Source organism: Terrapene carolina, unplaced genomic scaffold (assembly GCF_002925995.2).
Source record: "Terrapene carolina triunguis isolate 2854851 unplaced genomic scaffold, T_m_triunguis-2.0 Scaffold89, whole genome shotgun sequence".
In the NCBI taxonomy this organism is placed as follows: Eukaryota; Metazoa; Chordata; order Testudines; family Emydidae; genus Terrapene; species Terrapene triunguis.
Window position 1 is genome coordinate 25,764,866 of NW_020664440.1, and position 16,357 is coordinate 25,781,222.

General features: G+C 45.5%; 1 protein-coding gene across 1 annotated transcript in view; it reads right to left on the reverse strand.

Moving 5' to 3' along the window:
* Positions 1-16,357, reverse strand: part of CACNA2D3 (calcium voltage-gated channel auxiliary subunit alpha2delta 3) — a 734,667-nt gene that overhangs the window by 351,026 nt on the left and 367,284 nt on the right. Inside the window, exon 10 of the mRNA XM_024221093.3 lies at positions 3,005-3,094. Coding sequence (XP_024076861.2) covers positions 3,005-3,094 — 90 coding nt within the window. The remainder of the gene's footprint in view (positions 1-3,004; positions 3,095-16,357) is intronic.

Here is a 16,357-nt window from a genome sequence, read left to right on the forward strand (position 1 = left end):
TTTTTTTTTTTTTTTTTTTGGGCTGCTTGGGGTGGCCAAAACCCTGGAGCCGGCCCTGTCTACTGAATTAAACTTCTTGAAATCATTCACTGTAAGGCATATTTTCTGACAAATTTGAAATTATTCTCACAAACTGAATTTTGAATTCATAACCATGAGTATTCACATTTCCTTTCTTAGCAAGTGTTGCTCATGTAGGGAAAATGTTAAGTGGCTTTTACTGACTCACTTATGTAATTAACTCCACCCAGATAGAAGGAAGATGGGAGTAGACCTCAGACAAAAAGAACTCAGGCTGGGACAGATGGTTCCTGGCGGAAGACTCACTAGGAATAAACTAGCCTCTAGGAGAAGTTTCAGAGTGGGGTTTCATGTAGTATTTTGAAATAACCTTATTGTTAAGAAACTAGCCCTGGGCATTAGAGCTGTTCCTGGGTAAAAGGATAAGTGGGCTGTGGTACTAGGTCCCAGTGATCCCTGGATGCTGGTATTTCACCTTAGAGCAGCCTTCCCTGCCAAGCAGCTCCCTGCCAGGCCCAGGACTTTGGACAATAAAGGTGGCATACAGTCACCTTTCCTTTACCCCCTTCGAGTTCAGTTTATGCTAGTTTTGCCTTGTGTGATTGCATTGGGTACTCATGCCTTGCTTGATAGGCCTTACTGTAGTTTTGTGATAAGGTAATTTGTAATTTTTAAAGTGCTCACCCATATGGGCATCTTGATGAAAGAGGTAATTGCTTATAATTAGTTGCAGAAAGAGATGAGCCCATTCCCCTAGGAGAAGCTTTGGCCTGACTGTTACACTGAAAGAAGTTGCAATCCTATGCGTTGGCCTGGGCTTTTGGCCTGGCACTTGCACTATGAAGTAATCATGATCACAGGGTTCCCCATACACTAACCTTAAATCTATGTTTATTTCAATAAAAGTTGCCACCAGTGGCTTTAAACCTAAAATAGTTGTCAAGATTATAATTGGTGCAATTAAAAATAAAAATTCGGCAGACACCCATTTCTCTTTCATTCTCACTCATTTCCCCTCCGCCTTTCTTTTTATTTGCTTGTTCTCTCTAAAAGAAATTCTCAGAGAAGCACACAGTCAGTTGAATCAAAATAAGGCTAGAGTTGTTCTCTGCTGGAAAATAAAGCATGATAATGTATTTCAGATTTGCCAGGAATTACCAAGAAAGGATCTTTGTGAACTATACTACATGAAAGCACAATGCAATAATCACTCATTCTGATATTTACCTTGTGTGGGAAAACATCTTGGGCAAAGATAATGGGCCTGATTTTAATTAAAATATTCCTTTCTATTCTGTAAGAGATATTCTTTCAAAGAACGCAACATGATTTTTTATGGTAGTGGTGGTAAAGGAAAACTAATTGAGCTGTACTGGGTTGTCCCCATTATGATGTTCAGACTGAAATGACTGTACATAGACATTATTCACAGGAACGTTATCAGAAATCAAAAGCTGACCTCATGTTTTGGCCAATAAATAATAGAAATATTATTATACCTCTGAACTGTTTCCAAATGGTCTATGTCTAGACAGAAATCAAGAGAATTTTGCATTTCTCTCTCTATGAATATGGGAAGACAGAAATGATAAGTTATAAAAACTCTTCAGATAGTTACTTTTGTACAAAGCTGTCTAAAACATATTAATCTTTGTGCTAAAAGTAAAAGCAGTAACAATCATTTGCTCATTTATAACTGTGTATGTTCCTAAAATGTTTGTCAAATATAGAGACTAATACAATGACATTAACCATTACCAAAAAAAATAATGTAAGTGGTAAACTCATATTTAACTGAGGGTACTTCAAGACCGACAGTAGTCTAATGCAGTGGTTTTCCAACTTTTTTCCTGGGGACCCAATTGAAGAAAATTGTTGATGACTGAAACCCAACAGAGCTGGGGATGAGGGGTTTGGGGTGTGGGAGGGGCTCAGGGCTTGGGCAAGGGGTTGGGGTGTGGGAGGGAGTCAGGGCTCTGGGCTGGGGGTGCAGGGTCTGGGGTGGGGCCGGGGATGAGAGATCTAGGGTGCAGGAGGGGCTCTGGGTTTGTAGGGGGCTCAGGGCTGGGGCAGGGAGTTGGGTTGCAGGAGGGGGTCAGGGATCTGGTCTGGGGTGCAGACTCTGGGGTGGGGCCAGGGATGAGGGGTTTGGGGTGAAAGAAGGGGTTCCGGGTTTGGGGGGGCTCAGGGCTGGGGCAGGGGATTGGGGCATAGGGTTGGGGCGTGGACTTACTTCCGGCGACTCCTGGTTAGCAGTGCAGCCGGGGTGCAGAGACAGGCTTCCCACCTGTCCTGGCACCTCAGACTGCGCTGCGCCTGAAGCGGCCAGCAGCAGGTCTGGCTCCTAGCTGGAGGCGCGCAAGCGGCTCTGCGCCGCTCTCACCAGCAGTCACCTCCCCCCCTCCAGCTCCCAGTGGCCGGTTCCCAGCCAAAGAGAGTACAGAGCCGGTGCTTGGGGCAGGGGCAGTGTGCAGAGCCCCGTGGCCCCCCTGCCTAGAAGCCAGACCCACTGCTGGCCACTTCCAGGGCGCAGCGCAGTGTCGGAACAGGTAGGCACTAGCCTGCCTTAACTGGGCAGCACCGCCGACGGGACTTTTAACATCCCGGTTGGCGTGCTGACCAGAGCGACCCAGTGCCTTACATGCCGCAACCCGAACTTTGAAAAACACTGGTCTAATGTGAATAAACAGCCACTTAAATAATCTTGATAATGTGTGTGTGTGTCTCTCTCTCTCAATTTTATATATATAAATGTTAGTAGATCTGCTTCGTTTATTGGATATGGGCAATTTTCAAGTATTACACTGTAGGCTAGCTCATGAAGCACCTTTCTTATCATCATAATCCTATGGGGAGGACTTTGAGCAGGAGCCTGTCATGATTTATTAGCTAGTTATTAAAATGAAAGTTTATTTTCAGCAATTAACTTAATGGGGGGGGGAGGAGCATCAATGCAAATGCTTAAAGAAAGGTGCAAACTTACATCACTGAGAACGTTGAAAGCTTCATTTAAAGCTATATCCAGCATTCCAATTCCTTTTGCAAAAAGTTTGTTGAGGTGTTCCCTGAAGTGCTGAAACATGAAAAAAACAGGTTGTAAAAGCAATATTCTAACAAATTCAATATACATGTTAATATATTTATAGAAGTCATTGACTGAAGATGTATGGATATTTTAATATACCTATATAACATTAATGATAAAATAAAGATTAAAGTAAATGTGGGATAAATGGAAAAATTTTGTTACTTACTTATTCAATTATTTTTCTCATACATATCCAAATCACAATCCTGAATCACTGGACAGCCAGCTGTCAACACTGAGACAGTTCTCAACGATTTATAACACCCAATTCCCAGCCTGTTTAGGCAGAGGGAGTTTCAACATATTCCCAGTAGATGTTCCAACAAAAATAATGAAAGCAAGAAAAAAAATCCACATCTAATAGGATCCGTCTATCCTCAATAAGAACAAATATTAGCAATAACTGTAGGAAGGGAGTAAAGGGTATGGTGGATTGGATATATATGAGGAGGCAGATAGACATGTTTTGTTATTTGATATTCTCAGTTCTGTTAGTCAAATGCAAACAGGAGTGTTATGACACAAGAGAAATTAGAAGTCCAAGATTAATGCACAAGTTAGAAAGGACAGTTACTTGTTCCGTAACTGGCGTTCTTCGAGATGTGTTGCTCCTGTCTATTCCACAGTAGGTGTGCGTGCTCGCCACGTGCACCGGTGCCGGAAGTTTTTCCCTTAGCAGTACCCATAGTGGGGGAGCATCACTGCGACACCTGGAGTAGCGCCTCTATATCGCGCTATAAGGGGAGCTGCGCACTCCCCCCACCCTCAGTTCCTTCTTGCCAGACAACTCCAACAGAGGGGAAGGAGGGCGGGGTGTGGAATAGACAGGAGCAACACATCTCGAAGAACGCCAGTTACGGAACAGGTAACTGTCCTTTCTTCTTTGAGTGATTGTTCCTGTGTATTCCACAGTAGGTGACTTCAAGCTAAATCTGATGGAGGTGGGTAGGAGTTTAAAGGTTATCGGGACGGAGTACCGCCCTACCAAACCCGGCGTCATCCCGTGTTTGGGAGATGATCGCATAGTGCGAGGAAAAGGTGTGGACAGAGGACCAAATGGCAGCCCTACGTATGTCCTGGATAGGGACGTGGTCTACATAGGCGGCTGATGAGGCCTGTGCTCTCGTAGAATGCGCCTTTACGATAGGCGGCGGGGGAACCCCTGCCAAGTCGTAACACGTGCGTATGCACGAGGTGATCCAGCGGGAAAGGTGCTGGGTGGAGACTGGTTGCCCTCTCATATGCTCGGCCGATGCAACGGACAGCTGCGAGGATTTCCTGAACGGCCTGGTACGGTCCAGGTAAAAGGCAAGCGCCCTACGCATGTCTAGCGTGTGTAGGCGGCGCTCCTCATTAGAGGAATGGGCTTAGGACAGAGTACCGGTAAGAAAATATCCTGTTCCATATGGAAGGCGGAGACCACCTTGGGGAGAAACGCAGGATGTGGGCGAAGCTGGACCGTATCCCTATGGAAGACCGTATACGGGGTTCCGAGGTCAAGGCCCTAAGCTCCGAGACCCGACAGGCTGAGGTGATAGCCACCAAGAATGCTACTTTCCAGGACAGGTGGGACCAGGAACACGTGGCCAAGGGTTCAAAGGGAGGGCCCGTGAGGCGGGATAGCACTAGGTTCAGATCCCATTGCGGGACTGGGGCCCTAGCGTATGGAAATGTACCATCTAGGCCCTTTAAAAAGGGGGAGGTGATCTCATGGGAAAACACCGAGTGACCCTGCACCGGAGGGTGAAAGGCTGAAATGGCCACTAAATGTACTCTGACGGAGGCCGGAGCTAGACCTTGGGTCCTAAGGGACAGGAGGCAATCTAGAATAAGTTGGAGGGATGCGGATGAAAGTTGGAGGGATGCGGATGACAGGGAGGCGCCCCGCTCCCTCGCCCACCTAGAAAACCTAAACCATTTGGCAAGGTAGGTCCGTGGTGTAGATGGCTTTCTGCTCTCCAGCAGAATTCATCTGACATCCTCTGAACACCTTCCCTCCTCCTTGTTTAACCATGGAGCAACCACGCTGTCAAGTGAAGCGCGGCTAGGTTGGGATGGAGAAGGCATCCCCTCTCCTGGGAGAGGAGTTCTGGGCGGAGCGGCAGCCTCCACGGGGGGGTCGCTAACAGTTGCAGGAGGGTCCTGTACCAAGGCTGGCGGGCCCAATCCGGGGCTATGAGGATGACCCTCGACCTGTCCGCCTTTACTTTCTGCAGGACCTTGCCTATCAGTGGAAACAGTGGAAAGGCATAGAACAGTTGGTCTGACCACTGTAGGAGGAATGCATCTGAGATCGCCCCCCTTTCTGCCCCTGCCCTGGAGCAGAACTGGGGGCAGAGACGATTCTGGGCGGTAGCAAAGAGATCTACCTGGGGAGCTCCCCACTCTCGGAAGAGCTGCCAGGCGACCTCCCAGTGGAGTGACCACTCGTATTGGTGGGAGAAAACCCTGATGAGGTGATCGGCTCGCGTATTGCGCGTGCCGGGTAGGTGAAAAGCCCTCAGAGAGATGTCGTGGGCTATACAAAATTCCCATAGGTCCAGGGCTTCCTGGCACAAGCCGAGGAGTGCGTGCCCCCTTGCCTGTTGATGTAATACATCACGGTCATATTGTCCGTGAGGACTCTGACCATCTTTCCCCGAAGGTGCAGGCTGAACGCTATGCACGCCAGGCGCACCACCCTGAGTTCCCTGACGTTTATGTGGAGGGACAATTCCGAGGTCGACCATCTGCCCTGGGTTTGGAAGCTCTCCACATGGGCTAACCACCCCAGGTCCGAGGCGTCCGAAACTAGATCTAGTGAGGGAGGGGTCTCTCGGAAGGGGATCCCTTGTAACATGTTGTCCAGGAGGGACCACCATTGCAGGTCGGCCACTACATTGGGAGGTACCGTGACAACCTTGTCCAGGCCGTCCCTGGCCTGGGAATATTGGGAGGCTAGCCAGAGTTGGAGGGGCCTCATTCTGAGCCTGGCATGTCACACCACTGAGGTGCAGGCTGCCATGTGGCCCAGGAGTTGAAGGCACACTCTTGCTGTTGTCACAGGGAAGGACGTAACCGAGGCTATGAGACTTTTGAGCGTCTCGAACCTGTCCCTGGGAAGAGAGGCCGTGGCCACCACTGAGTCCAACTGCGCTCCTATGAAGTGTATCGCTGAACCGGCACTAACGTGGACTTGTCTTCGTTTACCACTAGGCCTAGACTCTCGCAAGTGGCCAGCAGGAATTTCATCTGGGCTTGCACCTGGGACTGAGACTTACCTTTGAGCAGCCAGTCACTCAGGTAGGGGAAAATTTGCAGCCCATTCCTCCTGAGGTAGGCTGCCACTACCACCATGCATTTGGTAAAAACCCTGGGGACCATGGAGAGGCCAAAGGGAAGGACCGTAAACTGGTAGTGGTCCCGCCCTACCAGGAAGTGGAGGAAGCGCCTGTGACCCTCGAAAATATGGATGTGGAAATAGGCATCCTGGAGGTCCACGGCTGCGACCCAATCCCCCGGGTCTAGGGATGGAATAATAGAGGCCAGGGAAACCATGCGGAACTTGTAACGAACCATAAACTGGTTGAGGCTCCGCAGGTCGAGGATGGGCCTGAGCCCGCCTTTTGCCTTTGGAATCAGAAAATACCGGGAGTAGAAACCCCTGCCCTGGAATTCCCGAGGCACCTTCTCCACTGCGCCCAGGGTGAGGAGGCGCGTCACCTCCTGGTCTAGAAGGAGGTGATGCTCCGGATGCCCGGGGATTTCCGGGGGCGAGGGGTGGTAGAGGGGGAGCGAAGTGAACTGCAACATGTAGCCCCTGGAAATGATGCTGAGGACCCACTGGTCCAACGTTATATGGGACCATTGCACTCGGAAGGCAGATAAATGGTTGCAGAACACAAACTTTATTAACTGGGGGGCTCCCCTGGCAACAGGCCCGGTGGCCCCCCGCAAAGAGTCAAAAGCACCTCTTTCCCTGCCTTTTGCCCTTGGAGGGCCCAGGTCGCGGGGCTGAGCGGGACTGGCGCTGGGATCTACGTCTCTGCTCCCTCACCCTCTTAGGTGGAGGCTCATATCTGCCCCTACTTGGAGGAACCGAGGTCTGTGGCCTGGGTTTGTCCTTAGCCGGTGGGACATATAGGCCCAGAGTTTGCAGGGTGGTGCGGTAGTCCTTCATCCTGTGTAGACAGGTGTCTGTCTGATCCGCAAACAGGGCCTTCCCGTCGAAAGGCAAGTCCTACATGAGGGACTGGGACTCCGCGGACAGCCCTGACAGTGAGAGCCACGACGCCCTGAGCATGGCAACAGCAGAGGCCATCAAACGGGCTGCTGTATCTGCCGCGTCCGAAGCCGCTTGGAGGGCCGCTTTTGCCACCGCCGCACCTTCGTCGACCAAAGCTCTGAACTTCTTCTTATCCTTTTCCTGAAGAAGAGGTTCACACTTTGGCAGGGACCCCTACAGGTTAAAATCACAGCGGCTCAGGAGGGCTTGATGATTAGCCACCCTGAGCTGGAAGCTCGCCGATGAATAAACCTTCCTGCCGAAGATATCCAGTCTTCTGGCGTCTTTATCTTTGGGGGTGGGCGCGGGTTGGCCATGTCTCTCTCGGTGGTTTACCGACTCCACCACCAGAGAGTTGGGTACCGGGTGAGAATACAAATATTCGTGCCAATTTGCTGGCACAAAGTACTTTCTCTCTGCCTTTTTTGAAATAGGCGCCAAGGACGCCGGGGTTTGCCAAAGCGACGTGGAGATATTGGCCACCCCTTGGTGGAGAGGTAGGACCACACAGCCCGGTGCCAAAGAGGACAAGACGTTGAACAACATGTCCGACGGCTCCTCCATCTCTTCGGCCTGGAGCTGGAGATTGGAGGCGACACGCCTAAGGAGCTCCCGGTTAGCCTTAAAATCTTCATGTAAGGCGGGTGGTGGCACCGCAATGGATTCCTCCGGTGCCGGTACTACTAAGGTTTGCAGTGCTGCAGCAGAGCTGGAGCACTAAATTCCGACTACCTTCACTGGCAGCAAGAAGGAACTGAGGGTGGGGGGAGTGCGCAGCTCCCCTTATAGCGTGATATAGAGGCGCTACTCCAGGAGTTGCAGCGGTGCTCCCCCACTATGGGTACTGCTAAGGGAAAAACTTCCAGTACCGGTGCACGTGGCGAGCACGCACACCTACTGTGGAATACACAGGAGCAATCACTCGAAGAAGAAATTTGTGTTATTAATCTGATTTGTGTAAGTTGATGTCTGGATAGGATTTCAATAAAAAGCTACATTATAAAAGAAGCAGGAAAATTGTCCAGTTCTCAAGCTATTTTCAGTCCACCAAACCTGGCACAGATTGAAATTAGCAAGTAACATGGAGAATAATAGAGGGAAAGGAGAATTAGGAAAGGATGCTTATGAGTTGAAGGGGGCTTGTGCGAGCTCACAAAGGCCCCATGTTAACAGAGCCAGATTCTGGGCTCCAAGAAGGAGAATTTTAGCTTTCTTTCCATTTCATTTGTTTTAAAAGAAAGTCTCCAGAATTTAAAACATAAAAGTATATAAACCAATCACTTTCTGGAACTGTCAAAATTCTGTCCCCTTTCACGACTATTACATTCAGCAATAGTAGAACACTACAACAAGTGTATAATAATAAGGTCAGAATATGCTCCAGACATACCGGGCATTAAAAACTGTTGGCAATTTTTGAGAGACCGTAAATTACCAGACATGGAATGATCTGATTTTTATAACCAAACAACTAATTCATTCTAAAAACAATGTTTTCATATCAGGAAATTAAGTCTTTTAGGTTTATAATGGAAAGATTGACATACAAACTGACAAATACAGTGTCATGAACCATGCTGCTATAAAAAGAAGTTGAATGTAGTATCACCTAGTACAAGTCACTCGCAAACAATTCTCTATAATGCAAAATTTTTTTGTAAAATAAAAGTATATTACAGTTTATTGGAAGCCATATACTTTCTATTTTGTTAAATTCTAGTAAATTAGAGGTAAAAAATTTACATCTCAGCTCCAGGCAATTTTGAGGCATATGTTTTTGCCACAAGAATAGGCTGGTTTTCCAAAACAATTAGTGTAGTTTAATGTTCATAGTGACCTTCTAAATGTGGTTCACGCAGCTCAATATTTTGAACAGCCAAAAGGCAAAGCCTTGTTTATCTAAATAAGCAGTGACAGCATAAAACCCAGTACGGCCTAGATAGTGGAATGGAGCTTTTGCCTCCAGTACCAGATAGTTAATTTAAACTAACACCAATAAATATGTGTATAGTAATAATAATGATAATATTAATGAAATTCTTTCCTACTAGCTACATAGATATAATTAATAATTTGAACCAAGAAAATCAAGAGTTCGGGTGTGGAGGAAGACTAGAGAAGGAAGCCATGTCTTGGGAAAAACCTTTACAGTACATTTGGTTTTATGGCATTTCTACAATTAGAAAAAGAACTAGATAAAGAACTAGATTAACTAGAGCAAGAACCAAATAAATGGATATCTGATCCAGTAGGGGAACACCTACATTTCTATATGGCCAAGCAACATTTGTAATTGAACATTTTCAAAACATTACCTATATAAAGCCAAATGAAACAAAGAAATAATTATGTTTCTAAAATAAAAAGTTAAAATACCATTGACCTTTAATACATTTGTATTGCACCGAAATTTTTAAAATAATAATAAAATGATGTGAATAAAATACTCAAACATTCAATAAATGTATTGAACTTTTTTATACAAATTTTAAAATCCTTGGAAATTTAAGCTTATATTGACAGCAAGCTACATTGCCAGCTTTTCCACCACAGCCTGTGTGTATTGAGTGCATTGGGATAGGTCAGAACACAAAGATAGCGGTTCCTCAATTCTGGGGCTGATTCTTTGTTCCTAAAATAATTCAGAACACTCTCCTGGGTACTCTAAACTGTCTATAGCCCTGATCCAAAGCCCAGTGAAGTCAAGATTCCAATTAGGTTCAATGGATATCACACCCAGTCTAATGTCATGAAAAGGATTACTAAAAAAAAATTTGCTTTTCGGATGGTCTTGAAAAATGGAAAAATTAAACCTAAATTAACATTTTCTGTGAATATTTTTTGATTTGGTGATAAATCCATCTTTTGTCAAAACAATTATTTTGACAAGAAAATTTCAACTAGCTGTAGCAGCCACGCCTCCTCTCTCACAGACCTGGCAGAGGTGGTGATGAGGTAGCGCACAGCTGTCATAGCTGCTTCTTATGCCCCGGACTGGTGGAATCTCCTGGAAACTGTCAATACCAACTTTCTATAGGAGGGTCAAGGTTCTTACTTTTTATCTTTTAATAAATCAACTGGATTAAAATAAGCAATTAAGTATCCCAATTGAATTTTTGCCCTTGGAAGCAAATTACTGTTCCACAAACACTAATTAAACTAACGATGAACTTCGCTATAAAAGAATGCTTCACAATAGTTTACAAAAGCTCAGACCGTTTCACAGACTATTTCATGGATACTGTGAAAACTTTTTGACAATGTATGTACACTATCACATATGAACATACAGTATAAAGAAACAGATTATTTAAAATTACCAGTAAATTGTATAATTTTTAATCTATAAATCAATTCATAGATCTATCAGATGAACAAATATTTTCTCTCCTTATAGTTAGATATAGATGTGCCAAAAAATACACTGTTGAAATATGTAAAAATATAATGTTGACATTTGTTTGCTATACAAAATGGTAAAATGTTGACAATGGATTTCATGCACTATGAATTTTAATGAATCCATGTTTTCTGCCTCCGGCCTCATAGTGAACAGATGCTAGTAGGTGATTCTGCAAAAGGACTGCATTAATTAAGGGTTGTTGTTTTTTAAAAACTATGCTTTGTATTCTCTTTCATTGGTTTTCAATCTGTTCTTTGTTGTTTGAGAATGTCAATAGCACTTCAACACTATGTTTATCCATCCACTAGAAAATTTAGTCAATAACATTTAAATGATTGTTTCTTTAATGCGCAGTGCACATCTTTACCATACTGGGTTTCACGGATACACTGCACTAACTGGAGTTATGCTAAAGGAAGTTAAAAGTCTTTTCAATGGTGGAACAAAGAATAGATTTTTCAAGCAGTTAGTCTACATCTAGTTGAGGGTAGGTTTGTTTCAAAACAATCAAGATGTATTATTGTGCCTATTGCACTTTATAAAAAGCCAGATTCCAATACCCATAATGACAATGAGTGATACTATATTCCATTAGCAGGTCCAAATAACTTCAGTGGGACTACTGATGGCATAAGGTATTGTTCAGTGAATCTGGCCCATGATGATTATTGTTTTTAAGGGGGAAAAAACAAAGCCCCAGACATTCAGTTTCTCCCTTTTCAGATTTCCAGTCATCTGTAGCTATGCGCTAGACTAAAGCATATTGTAAGTTATGGTTTTGCAACTCCTTTCATTAGTAAAGGAATACCACAGGTATTACATTTTCAAAAAAGTATCTAATTTTGGATGCGAGAATGCCAGCATTTCAACTTAGCATACCTCTGCTTGGGTGTTTGTACATTATACAAACACCAATCAGTAGCCACATCAGGAAGTATATATATAACAGCAGGAGTGCTGCACATGTAAACAATACTTTGTACCTATATCATATTTTTCAACCAATTTCAGTGCATTCCAAAAAAGCAAGCCTGACAGCTCCCTGCAAGTCACATAAGTATTACACTGAACTGATTTTACAATTGAGGGTCAGTGTGTTTAAAGACACCAACTTGAAAAAACAGTATGTGACCATGCAACTAGGCTTTATTATAATGCATGTGCACAAGGGAGCAGAATTAAGGTTGCACTGGCAACTGTAAATCTGGCATTCCCTAACTTTCAATTGCTTGACTTTGTAACCTAAATCATTTTCTTTTACCATAAAAGAAATTTACCATAAATTTTTGAATGTAATTTCCTAGTCTACAGTATAGATGTCTATCACTTGAGCTACAGGACTAAACTACATTAGGTGTCAGCAGAAATAGGCCACTATTGTAGAGGGAAGACTGGGACACTGGTGGCATGTGGTCGGTGCAGAGGAGAGAAATCAGGGAGGACCAATCCAGGCTCTCTCCCTCCCTCCCCACACCAGAGGTGAGGCACTTCTGGCTCATACACTGCCCTCAGAGTGAAAAATTGGCTGCTGGGGGTATGTGCTGGATCTAAGGAGGGGAGTGATTGGGGATGGGAAGGGAGGAGACATTTGTAGACTGAAAACGCGCTCTCGCCCAAATTTCAGAGGGTTGCTGACAATTCCGAGATGTTACAGCTTCTCAAAAAAGGTTGCAAAAATCTTTTATAATATCAGCAAACACCACATTTTAAATTAGAAGCGTGATTGCAAGTTTATAGTCTCCCTTTAAATGACTTATTCAAAGTCAGAGAGAACCCAGAATAGAATCTTGGATTCCCTTGCATTAAAAAGGCCTTTGCACCTTCTTATTTTTACGTATGATGTTCTTTTGATAGTAAGTAGCATGAGAAACCAGTGAAAATTTCTCTCTCACCTATCTGTCCATCTACCTCAGGACTTTTTTAGTACCTATCATCATAGAATTGGAGCTCTTGCACAGTAATATGAGAGTGTTTAGACGCTGAATGGGATATCTGTGCAGATGTACAACTGTGTACACAAACATTTGTGTGTAATTATAAACCTAATTTCCATGTGCAATTACCACTATGTGCAATGTCTACTAGCAGACTCAGATACCTAATTTGCATGCATAACCTTGGTAATTCTGAATGCAAATTAGTCACACAATTATGACAATCAGGCCTTGATGTCTGATTACAAAATTATAGGTGAATAATACATACAAGGGAAGTTGTGACTTCATTACAATAAGTGGATGTGGATGCATTCAGCTGAGGACCTATCCATGTCTCAATTTAGAGCTAGTTGGAAAAAATGGAGGGTGAAAAGAGGAATTTCAGAAAAATGTAATAGCGAAATTCAGCACTGCACAGAGGAGCAGGACAAGGACCATGCATCACTCAAAGAGGGCTTCAGTGGTACAGAGGTCTTGCTGAACCTCTGCACATATCTGACTCTGTTTAAAAAAAAATATTCTCAGATGTCAAAAATCTTATTTTGATGAAAAATTTCCAACCAGCAGACCCAACAATAATATATGGTTGGCAAACAAGATTTTATACAGGTCAAACCCAGGGTTATGAGTTCAATCCTTGAGGGGGCCATTTAGGGATCTGGGGCAAAAATCTGTCTGGGGATTGGTCCTGCTTTGAGCAGGGGGTTGGAGTAGATGACCTCCTGAGGTTCCTTCCAACCCTGATATTCTAGGATAACTATATTTCAGGGGAATAATGCTGGGGTGCAGGAAGGTTGGGGTATAGGGTGGTTGTGGTGCACTAGCAGGACTGGGAAGTATTACAGGGTTGGGGTGTACTGACACACCTGGGGCTGCAGGGGATTTGGGTGCAAAGGATTTAGGTTGCATTGGCAGAGCTGGGGTGAAGGAGGCTGGGAGGCAGCATTGGGGTGTAATGGCAGAGCTATGGGTGCAAAAAGGTTGGATTGCAAGGTGGTTGGATTGCACTGGCAGAGTTGTGGGAGTGCACAGAGATTGGGGTGCACTGGAAAAGCAGAGGGAGTAGGAGGTTGAGATGCACTGGCAGGGCTAAGGCTGCAGGGTGGTTGGGGTGCTAGAAGGTTGGGGTTCACTGGCAAACCTGGGGGCATAGTGAGGATGGAATATTCTGGCAGAGCTGTGGAGTGCCCAGGAGTTGGAGTGTGTGGCAGAGCTGGGGCTGCAGGGTGGATGGGGTATAGGGGACTGGAGTGCACTGGCAGAGCTGTGGAATGCAGGCAGGTTGGGTGCATTTGCAGAACGGGGGGGCGGGTGCCATGTCTCTTCACCTGATCCCCCAACCTCTCTTACCTCCCCTACCATTTATCCCCCTCCCATAACCTCTCTCCCCTCGCTTCAGCCTCAATCCCCCACCCTATTCCCACACTCCTCCACCCCCTAGTGCCCTTCCCCTCTCAGGAAGCATCCCCCCATCTATTTCCCCCTTCCCCCAAGATTTGATTACATTCCCCCACACCCCAAAAAATGGCCACCCGTAATTCACAAATTGTAACAACCTCAAACCACTTAGTCCTAAACTTCTTTTGTCTTGGGTGGAGATTATGGTAATTTATCCAGATACATTAATTGAAGGGTGAATTCACAGAAATCAACAGGCCAGTGATTCATCCAGTCATTAGTACTTATTAGTTTAACAATGCAAGGCAACTGGAGAAAACTGGTGTGGGGCTCCTGTAACTAGAGACAAATGACTCCAAATTTGCATCACTAACACTACCCAGCATCATCACCAACCACACCAAATTTCAAAGCACTTTGATTAACTGTTCAGATTTTAGAGCCTCTACAAGAGTCACGTGTAAAGCATATAAAATGGGAGGAACGGTAACCCTTTAGCCATTTTTCTGTATTGGCACATGCAGTGTAAAAATGTACATTTTCTTAAATACCATTCTCAGTTTGGGTCCCCCAAAGATTTTGTGAGTGCCATGAACTACTTTGGGTAAAATTCAACAGATTGAGACCATTGAAGTGGGTATTCACCCACGAAAGCTTATGCTCCAATATGTCTGTTAGTCTATAAGGTGCCACAGGACTCTTTGTTGCTTTTTACAGCTCATTGATAGTTTCACCTTGAGCACTGGGCAAAATACCAGACACACAAACACATCTAGAAACTCTATTTTAAAACGGTTGTTTTTTTCTGGGCTTATAAAAAACATTTTGTTAAAAAATTCCAATCAGCTCTCACTATCGGTCATATGTTTGATTCCCTTTATTTGTGGTTACATGCAACAGGGAAGAACAGGACCCTTTTTATTCTATCATTTCCTATGGGCTAGACTGTGATACCTTTATTTACATTGATTTCAATGGGACTACACAAAAAGTAAGTTACTACTCAGCATGAGTAAGGGTACCCAAACCTTAAAGGTTTTTTGTGCTGGTTCACAAGACCATTGTTTCACATCAGAACATACGAATCGGTGGACACTGCCCTGCCCACTGAGTCCACAGGTGAAAATAGTGGATCACAGCTGAGTTTTGCAGTGGAGCTTGTGCAACTACACTAGCTGGCATTTTGCTCCCTAGGGGGCTCGGTTGTGTCACCTGAAGAACAATCTTGTTAGTGGGACCAACTTGGGTCTCCTGGTCAGGGTTAAGAGAGACTGCAGCTTGCTTTTGCAGCTCTCCCCGTGCTCTCAGCTGATATGACCCCAAATGTTCCTAAGATATATTTGGCAGAGAGCTGCCAGATCAGCTGGGATGACTGCACCAGGAAAAAAGCCAACAGCAAAATAGCCAAGACCAGGGCCGGCTCTAGGTTTTTTGCCGCCCCAAGCAAAAAAAATTTTGGCTGCCCCCCGTCCCAGCCCTGGGCTCCTCGCCGCACCCCCCTCCCCCCCCACCTGTGCTCTCACCCCCCCACACCCGCACCCCCCTGCCGCCCCAGCCCTGGGCTCCCCCTACACCCCCACCATTGCCCCCCCCCCCCCCCCCCCCCCCCCCCCCCCCGGGCCTCCCCCCCCCCCCCCCGCCCTGCACCCTCCTTCTGCCGCAGCCCTGGGTCACTGGTAACTCGCTCCCAGGGCGGGTCATTCAGCAGGAATTTTGGGTGTGCACAGAACTCAGACAGGATTGGTTCCCATATGGTTACAGAACTGCAGTAAAGTGGAACAATTTTCAGCTTGTGTGATTGGAGGATATCTGGATGCATATTATAAGACTGTCCTACATAAATGAGGAAAAGTTGAGGTGCCTTTATTATTCTTTTGTTCCACTCTTTCTTTCTATGGGGAATTTGCCAATGCGATATCACTGTCTTCCTTTTAAACAAACAAACAAACAAGGCAATGGCTGTTAAAAATAGCAATTCCAGTCCTAATAACCACTGGGAAGCACTTCTTGCTCAATTTTATCCTACTTTTTCTACAGCAAGTTACAGTGGATCAGTATATTTGATTTGGGAGAAATGAAGTAACAGCTGCCCAAACTGAGCTTGAGCACTCCTGAATTTTGAGGTGTTCAAATCTGGAAGGCAGGTGCTGGGGGGGGCTGTGGCTCCCCAGGGGAGCACGGCAGCATGTATGCAGCAGCGCTGCGCGAAGCCAGACACGCTGGTCTGAGTGGCACGGTAAGGGGGC